Consider the following 13,229-nt stretch of genomic DNA (forward strand, 5'->3'; position numbering starts at 1 on the left):
TCATTGCAGCTCTATTTATAATAGCCCGGAGATGGAAACAACCTAAGTGTCCATCATTGGATGAATGGATAAAGAAGATGTGGCACATATATACAATGGAATATTACTCAGCCATAAAAAGAAACGAAATTGAGCTATTTGTAATGAGGTGGATAGACCTAGAGTCTGTCATACAGAGTGAAGTAAGTCAGGAAGAGAAAGACAAATACCGTATGCTAACACATATGTATGGAATTTAAGGAAAAAAATGTCATGAAGAACCTAGGGGTAAGACGGGAATAAAGACACAGACCTACTAGAGAATGGACTTGAGGATATGGGGAGGGGGAAGGGTGAGCTGTGACAAAGTGAGAGAGTGGCATGGACATACATACACTACCAAACGTAAAATAGATACCTAGTGGGAAGCAGCCGCATAGCACAGGGAGATCAGCTCGGTGCTTTGTGACCGCCTGGAGGGGTGGGATAGGGAGGGTGGGAGGGAGGGAGATGCAAGAGGGAGGAGATATGGGAACATATGTGTATGTATAACTGATTCACTTTGTTGTAAAGCAGAAACTAACACACCATTGTAAAGCAATTATACCCCAATAAAGATGTTAAAAAAAAAAAGAATCCAAAATACGTACAATTCTTTTTTTCACGGCATGATTTGCATGATTGATAATCCTCTCCAAAAAAATCCTCAAACAAATGAAAAACAAAAACAACAAAAAAACCAACATAACAACAATAACAAAAAGAGGGAGGTAGTTAAATAAATTACGTTTTACTTACTCAGTGGAATGTTATATGCCTGTTAAATGCAATGATTGTGAAGATTGGAGATTCTTAAGGAAAAACATGTTAAAAAGAAGAGTAATTATATGGAGACCATAATTCTTTAAAAGGTTCATAAGAAAAAAAACTGGAAGAAAATTAAAATGTCCACAATAGGTTTTTTTACCCCACTGAGGTGTTGGGGTTTTTTAAAATATTTATTTATTTATGTTGTGCCGGGTCTTAGTTGCAGCACGTGAAATCTTCATTGCAGCATGCAAACTCTCCCCAACCAGGGATTGAACCCGAGCCCCCTGCATTGGGAGCACAGAGTCGTACCCACTGGACCACCAGGGAAGTCCCCACAATAGTTTTTTAAGGTATCTTGATTGTGGAAACTCTTCTTCCCTCCTAAATATTTTCCAGTTTTTCAATAAAATGGCATAATAGACTACACACAAATTGTGGGGGCTGCCTGGCTCACAATTTGCTAAGTTGCCCTGTCCCCTGATTCTAGCTGAGTCAGGGTCAGAGACCTGTGACCCAAGCTCCCCAAACTGGATTCCTTCTCCTGGGAATCAGAACAGTGACAAGAGAAAACTATAACCTAAAAATCATGGAAGCTACAGACACAGAGCCTCAGAGACTTCAATGGACCCCAGATGCCACGGTCTCAGGGCTGCTCTGGCTCCTGCCTGTGGCTGTTTGTTCTTTGCTTCTTTTAATCTAGGATCATCCAGTGATTTTTGTTGTGGTGGTTTAATTTGAACAGAGTCTGTTTCTTTTTTTTTTTTTTTTGCAGTACGCGGGCCTCTCACTGTTGTGGCCTCTCCTGTTGCGGAGCACAGGCTCCGGACGTGCAGACTCAGCGGCCATGGCTCACGGGCCCAGCCGCTCCGCGGCATGTGGGATCTTCCCGGACCGGGGCACGAACCCGTGTCCCCTGCATCGGCAGGCGGACTCTCAACCACTGCGCCACCAGGAAAGCCCGAACAGAGTCTGTTTCTATGGCATATAACCTGATTATAATGGAAAAAATATACTATAAAGATACATTATTTAAATAATTTTACTTGATCAGGTTCACAGATAATATTCTACTTAGGGTTGATATGGGGGCAAGGGAGAGACAGAAAATAGTTTTGCTACCTCAGGTGCCACTAAATTCTAGCATCCTAGGGAAAGGCATTGGGAAGTGTGAGTGGCAGATGGCACAGTCACCTACGGAACCCACTGTCACTTGACACTAATGAAGCAGGATATGCCTGCAGCAGATAGCTAGCAGTGAGGGCACAATATTCTGAGGAATGGGATTCATTAGTTCATGCACAAACTCTTTATGAAGTATCTGCAATGTGCCTGGCACACAGAGAACAAGACCCCTGAATTGCTTCTGGCCCATCCAGCTGTAGCTCCTTCTCTTCTACCTGCGGAGAAAGGTTACTAACCTGAGAGTCAAAGGAGTCGGCTTTGGAAAAATAATAGATTTAGTTTATAGTTAAAAAACCATCAGTCTCAGAACTAGGTATCTATATTTCATTAATTCATTAATATAAAAGATTAAGTTGTTTAGATTTCTTTTGAAAAATTTCAAATGTACATAGAAGTAGAGAGAATAGTATAAGCCCCACAAATCCATCATCCAGATTCAACATTTATCATTAAGAGAACTTATTTTAAAACTCACCCAGTGTTTCATAAGATACTGTTGAATTATCAGTGGAAGGTTCTTTAATTCCTTCAGGACTGCTGTTCTGCTGAGAATTCCCATTTTCTCTTGTTTCTGAGCCAGCTGCTTGCTGAGATAACAGGGAACTACTTTCACTGTCATCACCATCCCTTTTATCATTCGAATCTGTATCCGGGTTGGTAGGCTCTATATTGTTAACAGTTTTCTGCTGAAACACAAAATTGTATCTATAAACAAAGTCCCATAGTGGGAAAATAGGGACATGCTCCATCATCTACCACGGCCCCCCAGGTTGGTGGGGAAGCAACTATTTCTAATACGGTGGGCTGAAGCCCACGAATACTGTTTGGTGTGATAAAAGATGTGTAGGTGGATTCTTCCTCCAGCTGCCATGACTCACTGCTTCTTGGGGGACTTTGTAGCTGTCTAACGAACTGAATAATTGTTGGGACAAAATAAGTGCTTAATAACCATGTCATAAATAAATGAATGCATGAGTTTCTCAAAGATGACAACTTTTGGAGTGTTTTTTTTTTTAGTGGTTTTGTTTTCTCTTTCCCCAGTGGTCCTCAAATCTGGCTGCACATTTGAACATTTGAATTACCCTAGGGATCTTGTGTTTTTTTAAAGCTGTGCTGGGGCCCCACTCACGGCAAATTCAACCAGAATCTGGTAGAGGGAGTGGGAGAGCTCAAGCATTAAAAACTTTTTAAAAAAAGTGTCTCACACATTTCTAATATATACCTAGAGTTGACAACCACTGCCCTAGGTTCGGGCTTCTCAAACTTCAATGTGCACAAAAATCACCTGCGGGGTCTGGCTAAAATGCAAATTCTGCCTCAGTGAGTCTGGTGTGGAACTCAAGTCTCTGCATTTCTCACGAGCTTTCCAGTGCTGCTGCCGCTGGTCCGCGGACCAACTTTGAGTAGTGAGGACATATCCCTCTCCTAATCAAGGACACAGCAGGCACTTGGCAGATGCCACTTCTCTTCTGATGCCTAAGCAATATGCAAATTACCATTTCCCAGCAGTATCATGATTTTACATTCAAATGTTTAAGGTGCAATTTTTGTAGGATATAAAAGGGAATGTGAAAAATAAGCAAATTTGGTTTCATACAGATGGTGCTTGAGCTATCACTGAAATCAAGCCGTTCACCAGGAAAACATCAGCTCAGCTACAAATATTCTTGGCAAATAGTTTCCAGAAACTTACTCTAGAGACACAGGAGTGACTAGATATGGTGAGAATAAAATGGGGGCTTTAGAGAGGTGGGTGGAAATTAGGAATTGTCATTATGTTAAATGCTTCATCAGGAGAAGGCAATAGACGTGACTCTCTTCCCTACTGACCCATTTGTGTTTAAAAAAAACCAAAACTCTAATGCACTCTGAAGATAGGATGGGTGAGAGAGAAGTCAGATTCCCACATACCATGTAACTATACAGATTATAAAATATCTGTGAAAACTTAACCTCATGACATGCATTATTTTCACCAGTTTCTGCCATCACTGAAAGTGAACGAATAATGAAGTACCTTCCTTTTCTCCTGTGCCATCCTTAACTACTATTACAACAGCTAAGTAGCACCACAGTCTGCTCTTTTATGTGTTACTCAGTGAGATCCTGAAGAAGATTTGCCAAATATCTTTGTAGTTGAAATTTTTTCTAGTATAGCCCTTGGCTTCAAATATACTAATTATGACACTATATTTGATTTATTTTATCTTTAGGATATTTTTGGGGGGCACAAAATGTCAAAGAGTGAAATAAATAGGCAGTATGCTTTTGAGAGAACACACCCTACCCCTAAATTAAATAAACAAGCTTTTGAGCACATGGACTGAAGATCCTGTACATCATGCCATCAGTTCTGGAGTTGTATACCGTATGCACTTATACAGCAGTGACCATATTTAAATGAAAAATAACTTACGGGTGTTCTTTTGGAACATAAATGGCAGATCAGAGAATTGATATCGGAAATACAGGCTTGCCAGTCTTTTCCACATTCACGTAAATCATGGTTGGGAAAAATTGCTGCCAGATGTTCTGCAAATAGCGGAAAGTATTCATAAAAATTAGGGAAAAAATTAACAAAGATACTGACAAAAATTTTTTTATTTAAAATACTGAAATTTTCTATTTTTAATTGTCATCCTTTTCTCTGTTTCTAAGACTTTAGAAATTCTACTCAAAGAGGATGCTTAGCTGAATATCTCATTTCTTCTAATGTGCAGTTCCCTAAAACACTGACCTAGGAAGCCCATAATGAGGTTTTGGTGATTTAGAAAAAAATGTATAATAAAAAGTCAACTATTTCAGGTGCTAATGCCCTTTAATAACCCTATGGATAAATTAGATCTAAAAATAGAAGGAAACCTGTGAGGAGAAAATAGTGTTATTGCAAACATTATTACACCATGGTCCAGTTATTTGTGCACAAAACATGTCTATCTTCCCCACAAGCTATTTCCTCTGCCTAGAATACTCTTCCTATTTTCTTTACGTAGCTAAGGAATCCTTCCAAATCTAGCTCAAATGTCTTGTCCTTAGTAAGCCTTCCCTAATGCCCTCAAAGTAGGTGCTCTGCTCTCTGAGCTTCCACATTACCACACTGGATTGGAATTTATCTGTTTTCCTCAATGTGTCCCTTTCTAGACTGTGAATTCCTTGCGGGCAGAACTACTTATTCATTGTTGTATCCTTAGTGCCTATGACTTTTAGGACCTCCATACACATTTCTGGAAGACAAGAAGGCAGAGGCTAGAATGGATTAATTATGAGATGCTATTTCTGTGTTGCCAGTTACTAGCAGTGAAATGTGCTTTATTTTCCCACTTTTTTTGGCTTTTTCTTTATTTTTTAGTACCAAGTCTCAGCACTGAAGAACTGACCTAGTACTAACCATAAGCAACTATAACCAATAAAGTTTATCTTATTTCATCAGTCTATGGACAAGTTTTGTTCTATAGAAGTTGTTACCCATTACATACTACTAAATTGTAAAGTCTGGTTTAGGTGAAAAAATGAACGGTTCTAAGATTCAAACAGACTTCATCATTATTTCTTTTTTTTAAAATTTATTTATTTATTTATTTATTTATTTTTGGCTGTGTGAGGTCTTCGTTGCTGTGCATGGGCTTTCTCCAGTTGCGGTGACCGGGGGCTGTTCTTCATTGCAGTGTGCAGGCTTCTCACTGTGGTGGCTTCCCTCATTGTGGAGCACGGGCTCTAGGTGCACGGGCTTCAGTAGTTGCGGCATGTGGGATCTTCCCGGACCGGGGATCAAACCCATGTCCCCTGCATTGGCAGGCGGATTCTCAACCACTACGCCACCAGGGAAAACCCCATCATTATTTCTTCAACTACCAATGACACTCATCAGATAACCAAATGAAAAGATTTCATAATGATTTTATATACTTTTTTTTTTTTCTTTTGGCCACTCCATGCGGCATATGGGATCTTAGGTCCCCAACTGGGAATCCCTTGCAGTGGAAGTGCAGAGTCTTAACCACTGGACCACCAGGGAAGTCCCTACATACCTCTTATTGCAGCCATTTTGTTTGGATCCAGGGGTTGGCGGCCTTGGGAATTGACAGCTACAGAGCTGGAAATCATGATTTCCTTGGAGAACAAAATACGAACCAAGTAGCGGGCTGCGTGCTTAGGTGTGGCCTCCTTCTGTGCAGTCATCAAATGAATATCAAGCATCCTGACATTTCTTCTTGGATCACCAAGATATCCTTTAAAAATACAGGGAAAAATTAAAATCCTTGTTTTTTCATGCAAGGCTACCATGAAAGTGCCCAAGAAAATTAAACTAATTGATTTCTAATTCACAAATTTCTACTTGGGTGAATTTTTTTCTATACTTATCTCTTCTTTTCCTTAAATGAGTCTCTTTGATGCCATCTGCACAACTGTTAGCATTTTTTCACCTTTGCTAGTCTTGAATTTGCTGTACTTGAACTAATCGGTTCATTGTCTTGAATAAATTTAATTCTGAGGGCAGAAGTGCATATGTAACCATGTTGCTCTGAGATCTCATTGCTCCCTTTTACATTCTAAAAGTACACTCAGGGGGGGACTTCCCTGGTGTCGCAGTGCAGGGGGCCTGGGTTCGATCCCTGGTCAGGGAATTATATCCCACATGCATGCCACAACTAAGAGTTCACATGCCACAACTAAGTAGCCCGCGTGCCGCAACTAAGGAGCCCGCGAGCAGCAACTAAGGAGCCTGCCTACCTCAACTAAGACCGGGCACAACCAAATAAATAAATAAATATTTTATATATATATATATATATATATATATATATATATATGTACATTCAGAGCTCTATTACTGAGTGAGTATATGTTCCCTGAACACAATTTAGAAAATATGGGTGTATATAATTTTTAAAAATTTTCAATATTTAGCATTTATAGAGTATCTACTATATGTCAAGCACTGTGCTAAATATTTTAAATCTATAAGCTCAGTTTCATTATCCTAACAACTTATTCTCACTTATCAGATGAGGAAACTGAGGCCCAGAGAAGGTAAGTTATTTGAACAAGATCACACTGGTAGTTATACAGCCAGTTTTAAAAGCTAAGTCTATCTGTTTATATGCCAAATGCCTTGAACCATTAATCTTCTTCTAATGTTTTCTATTCTATCTTCTATATCTTTTTTTAAAACACAAAATTGAAACCAAACCTTGTATATAGTTTGAATCCTGCTTTTTCAGTTATCATTATATTTTGCACATTTCTCCATTTTCTTTTTCCAAATCTGCATCCCTATAATCATGATTTTCCTGACAGGTGACATTTATGTTGCACTTACGTTCTGGGCATTGTGTTAAGAGCTTTAAATGAATTATCCCATTTGATCCTCACAATTCCATAAAGTAGGTACTATATATTTGCCACATCACAGATGAAGAAACTAATATTTAGGTGAGACAAGTGACTGAACGTCACATGGTTAGTAAAACACAGAACCAGCATTTAAACACAGGCAGTCTGACTCAGTAGCCAATGCTTTTAACCATCATGCTTACTGCCTCACATGCTGTGGTATACCAGGAGTCATTTAACTAATTCCCTATGGTTGCTTATCTGGCTGTTTCCAATTCTTCATGTCTATAAAAAACAATTTTTGTACCACAATTTTAATACAAATCTTTTTTATTATACCTTCGGATAGAAGTGGGATTACTGAATCAACTACAATAAATACTACTATGCATTTTTAAACTACTTACCCTCCAGAAAGTTTTCGCCAAATGATACTTCTAACAACAGCAAACCACAGTGGCCAATTAACACAAAGAGCACAATTTTTGAAGTTTCTTCTACTTTCGGTATTAAAATTATTTAAACGAAAAGGGTCTCCTCTAGGACGTGATAAGCAAACCACAGTCCACAGCCCAATCCCACCGCCAGTTCTTGTAAACAAACTTGCATTGGGACTTCTCTGTTCTGAATCTTCACTGTGATGTAGGATGTCACGAAATTATATAAAACTGAATACACATAAACACACTTTCGTATTTGGATGGCTTAAAGATGAAGGCAGGGAAGGAATGACAAGAAGCAGGTGGGTGTGGTTATAAAAAGCCAAAAGAGGGTTCCTGGAAGTGATAGAACAGTTCTGTATCATGACTGTAGTGGTGAATACCTGAACCTAAACACGTCATAAAAGTGCGGAGAACTACATGCACACACACAGACACACACACAAATGAATACAAGTAAAGCTGGGGTCATCTGAATAGATCTGTGGATCATATCAATGTCAAAATCCTAGTTGTGATATTTTACCATCTTTTTGCAGAATACTACTATTGGGAAGTATTGGGTAAAGGGTACACAGGATCTATTTTTTCTTGCAACTACATGTGATTCTGAAATATCTCAAAATGAAAAGTTTAATGTTGAAAACGCAGTCACTAAGAATTAATATTAAGAATGCTGATGGATCTAGGTTAGAGTGTATCATAATAGGGATCATTTCAAACTCACCTAAACCACCAGTGTGGAAGGAATTTTCTGAATCAGTACCTTCGTCTCTGTCATTTTCCTTTACCGTTGGATAATTCATTGTCTCACAACCCTTTGCTGTGCCGGATTCTGTTTGAACAACATTTTGGTAAGTAAAACATTTTCAAGTGCTGAAAGACAAGAAATCTCAACAGTAATTTTTATTTCAGGCAAAACTATCCTTCAGGAATGAAGGAAAAATAAACACATCCGCAGACAAAGGAAAACTAAACACAAACTGTTACTGACTGACTTACCCTTAAAAACTGGCTAAAGGAAACTCATCTGACCAAAAGGATATAATGAAGGAAGGAAGCTTGGAGCATGAGGAAGGAAGAAAGAACAAAATCCACAGGGACTTCCTTGGAGGTCCAGTGGTTAAGACTCAGCGCTTCCACTGCAGGGGCACGGATTTCATCCCTGGTCAGGGAACTAACACCCTACATGCTGCGTGGTGCAGCCAAAAGAACTTTTTTAATCATAAGAATAATAAAAAGAAAGAGCAGAAATACACATGCAAAGAAACTAGATCATTCATACACTGCTGGTGGGAATGTAAAATGGTACAGCTGCACTGGAAAACAGTTTGCCAGGATTTTACAAAACTCAACTTACTATTACCATAGGACCCAGCTACCGTGCTCCTGGGTGTCAGCCCAGAGAAATGAAAACTGATGTTCATACAGAAACCTATCCATGGGCATGCATAGTATAGTAGCTTTACTCCAAACAGCCGAAAACGAGAAACAACCCAGCCATCCTTCAACTGGTGAACAGACAGAGAAGCCAGGGTACACTCATACCGTGCAGTAGTACTCAAAAATAAAACAGGACTGATATACACAGCAACCTAGATGAGTCTCCAGGGCATTACGGTGAGTGAAAAAAGGCAATCCCAAAAGGTTACATACTATGTGAGTCTATGTAAAACTCTTGAAATGACAAAATTATAACGAAGGAAAACAGATTAGTAGTTGCTGAGGGCAGGGACAGGCATGGTAGCGGTAGGAGCATGAGAGGACAAAGGTGGGTGTGGGTTTAAAGGGCAAAAGGGAGAATCCTTGTGGTGATGGAAATGTTCTGAATCTTCACTGTGATGGAGGATGTCATGAAATTATGTAAAACTCAATACACATACACACACACACACAAACATAAACACACACATATGCAAAGAAAACTGAAAACATCTCAATAGAAATCTGCGGATTTTTTTCAATGTCCATATCCTGGTTGTGATATTGTACTATACTTTTGCAAGGTGTTATCTTTGGGGGAAACCGGGTAAAGTAGACACACGATCTCTCTGCATTATTTTTTACAACTGCATGCCCAGCTAAAATCTTCTTAAAGTAAACCTTTTCATTTTTAATCAGGAAAAGCTACCACTAGCTCATATTAAGGGTGTTCATAAACCTAGATTAAATCGTGCTACTTGTAATATGTATCATTACAAACTCACCAAAACTGGGAGGGATGAAGAAATATGAAGTATCTTACCACTCTCACCTTCCAACAAAGTTGGGTATTTCATCTGAGTGTTATCTTCCAGGCTGCTTACTGCTTCCGCCAATATTTCTGGAAGGAAAACGTTTTTCAAATGCTGTGAGAAATGACTCCCACCCTCATACCTATAGCTGATGAAACTATCCTCCCGTAATGAAGCAAAAATAGATACTGACAGACAAAGGAAAACCAAAGGTATTTGTCACTAACTGACTTATACTTAGAAAATAGCTACAAGAAGACCTTCTAGCAGAAAACCTATAACAGAATTCTGGAGCATTAAGAAGGAGAAAGAACAATGGAAGGAACAGAAATATGCATGCAGAGAAACTAGATCACTCATACATTGCTGGCAGGAAGGGAAAATGGTACAGCTGCACTGGAAAGCAGTTTGACAATTTCTTATAAAACTAAGGGTGCAGTTACCATAGGACCCAGAAATTGCAGTCTCGGGCATTCATCCAAAGAAGTGAAAACTTGTGTGAAAGAGTGAACTGAAGCAAAATTTGAAACTATGAATGAATATTCATATCACCTTTACGCCTAACAGTCAAAAACAGGAAACGCAGAGGTTTTCAACAGATGAACAGAAAAATAAACCCTGGTACATCCACACCACGAAATACTAGTCAGCGATAAAAAAGAAGCAACCACTGATACAACAGTGTGAATGAATCTCCAGGGAATTACACTGAGGGAAGAAGCCAGTCTCAAACACCACATGATTCCATGTATATAACAACACTGAAGGGACGAATAATAGATCTGGAGAAGAGATTCATAGTTATCATGCAACAGGGCAGAGGGTAGGAGTAGGGGGCAAATGTCAATAGGAAGGGGCCGGGTGTGGTTATAAAAGAGCAATATGAGAGATCGTGCTGCTGATGGGACTGTTTCAGGGCTTGCCTCTGGTAGAAGGTACGTAAACCTGCACACATGGTAAAACTGTATAGAACTAAATACGCACACATATTAATGCAAGTGAAACTGGGGACAGCTCCAAAATATCTGTGGATGGTATCATGTCACTATCTTGGTTGTGATAATTTTCTATCATTCTGCAAGTTGATACCATTTTACAGTTGTAAATACCATTGCGGAAAAGTGGGTAAAGAGAACACAGGATCCTTCTGTACTATTTATTATAACTGCTATCTTACACTAAACCACTAAACCACTATACCACTATCTTACACTAAACAGACTGATGACTCTACATTCAATATGCTATATGTCAAAGTATCATTTCAAACTCACCAAAACTGGGAGGAATGCAGCGACATAATGAGGAAATATCTTGGCTACTGTTCTTTTCCAATAAAAGTGGATAAGTTGTTGTCTCAGGGCTCTTTTCTAGGTAGTTTGAGCTTTTAACAACATTTCTAAAAATAAAACACTTTCAACTACTAAAAGATAAGAATTCTCAACCATGAATTCTATCTTGCCTCATTTTTTTTGGCCGCACCACGCGGCATGCAGGATCTTAGTACCCAGAGCAGGGATCGGACCCGTGCCCCCTGCAGGGTTAGCGCGGAATCTTAACCACAGGACCGCCAGAGAAGTCCCTGAACCATGAATTCTATATCGGGCAAAACAATCCTTCAAGAATGAAGCAGTTTGGGGACTTCCCTGGTGGCGCACTGATTAGGAATACGCCTGCCAATGCAGGGGACACGGGTACGAGCCCTGCTCTGGGAAGATGCCACATGCCGCGGAGGAACTAAGCCCGTGCGCCAAAACTACTGAGCCTGCGCTCTAGAGCCCGCGAGACACAACTACTGAGCCCTCGTGCCACAACTACTGAAGCCCAGGCACCTAGAGCCCGTGCTCCGCAACAAGAAAAGCCACCGCAAGGAGAAGCCCACGCACCGCAACAGAGACTAACCCCCGCTCGCAGCAACTAGAGAAAGCCCGGACCCAGTAACAAAGACCGAACGCAGCCAAAAATAACTTAATTTTTAAAAAAGGAAAAAAACGATAATAGGGAATACTACAACCCACTTTGCCCTCACAAATTTGATAACTTAGAAGAAATGGACCAATACTTCCAAAATTACAAATACTACAACTCAACGAAGATGGCATAGGTAGTCTAAACAGTCCTATAACCGTCAAAGATATCAAATTTGCAATTAAAAAGCTCCCAAAAAGGTATCTACAAGCCCAGATGATTTCACTGGAGATTTTCACCAAACATTTAGAGAATTAACACTAATTTATCATTTACTCCTCCATAAAATACAAGAGGAGGCAATCCTTACTCATTTTATGAGGCTAGTATGCTCTGATACCAAAACCACACAGAGATAACACACAAAAAAGAAAACTACACACCAATATCTTCCATGAACTTGGACACATAAATTCTTAATCAAATATTTGCCAACCAAATCAATTATGTATTCAAAGGATTATACACCATAACCAAGAAGGATTTAACCCAGGTATGCAAGGCTCGTCCAACAATGGAAAACCTATCCATATACTCCTTCGTATCAGCAGGCTAACGAACAAGAACCATGTGATCATGGACATAGAAAAATCATTTGCAAAAAACTCTCAGCAAGTTAGGAAGAGAGGGAAACCGCCCCAACTTAATAAAGATCATCCACCGAAACCAAGAGTTCTCATCATGTTAAGTGGTGAACGACTGAATGCTTTCTTCCCAAGATCACAAACAAAGCAAGGATGTCCACTCTCACCACTCTTATTCAACATAATACTGGAGATTCTAGCCACTGCAATAATGCAATAAAAAGGATCAAAAAGCATACACATTGGACAGGAAGCAATATAATGGTCCCCACTTGCAGCTGGCATAATGCAAGAAGGATGGCTATGTAGAAAATCCCAAGGAATTGCTCAAAAACACTCTTAAAACTAATAAGTGAGTTCATCCAGGTCACAGAATACAAGATCAACATTCTAAAATTAAGCTTAATTCTATATACAGGTGACCCTTGAACAATGTGAGCTTTCGGGGCACCGACTCTCCACGCAGTCAAAATCCACATGTAACTTTATAAATGGTAGTCGTATCTGCAGTTACCCATCTGTGGATTCAACCAACCTCGGACTCTATAGTACTATAGTATTTACTGAAAAAAATCCACATGTAAGTGGACCCACACAGTTCAAAGCCATGTTGTTCAAGGGTCAACTGCACTAACAATGACCACGTGTAACCCAAATTAAAAACATAATACCATTTACATCTCCAAAAAATAGAATAC

The 13,229-nt window shown here is 39.5% G+C and overlaps 1 protein-coding gene across 12 annotated transcripts in view; it reads right to left on the bottom strand.

Moving 5' to 3' along the window:
* Positions 1 to 13,229, bottom strand: part of BEND2 (BEN domain containing 2) — a 96,173-nt gene that overhangs the window by 10,988 nt on the left and 71,956 nt on the right. For 10 of the 12 annotated variants that reach the window (XM_079910641.1, XM_079910637.1, XM_079910644.1 and 7 more), the window contains exons 17-21: positions 9,991 to 10,068; positions 8,473 to 8,580; positions 6,000 to 6,200; positions 4,388 to 4,503; positions 2,447 to 2,657 (exon numbers count right to left, since the gene is read on the bottom strand). In XM_079910641.1, the coding sequence (XP_079766767.1) occupies positions 2,447 to 2,657; positions 4,388 to 4,503; positions 6,000 to 6,200; positions 8,473 to 8,580; positions 9,991 to 10,068 (714 nt within the window). The remainder of the gene's footprint in view (positions 1 to 2,446; positions 2,658 to 4,387; positions 4,504 to 5,999; positions 6,201 to 8,472; positions 8,581 to 9,990; positions 10,069 to 13,229) is intronic. The other 2 variants (XM_079910636.1, XM_079910640.1) reach the window with 2 other exon arrangements.

Source organism: Stenella coeruleoalba, assembly GCF_951394435.1.
Source record: "Stenella coeruleoalba genome assembly, chromosome: X".
Classification (NCBI taxonomy): domain Eukaryota; kingdom Metazoa; phylum Chordata; class Mammalia; order Artiodactyla; family Delphinidae; genus Stenella; species Stenella coeruleoalba.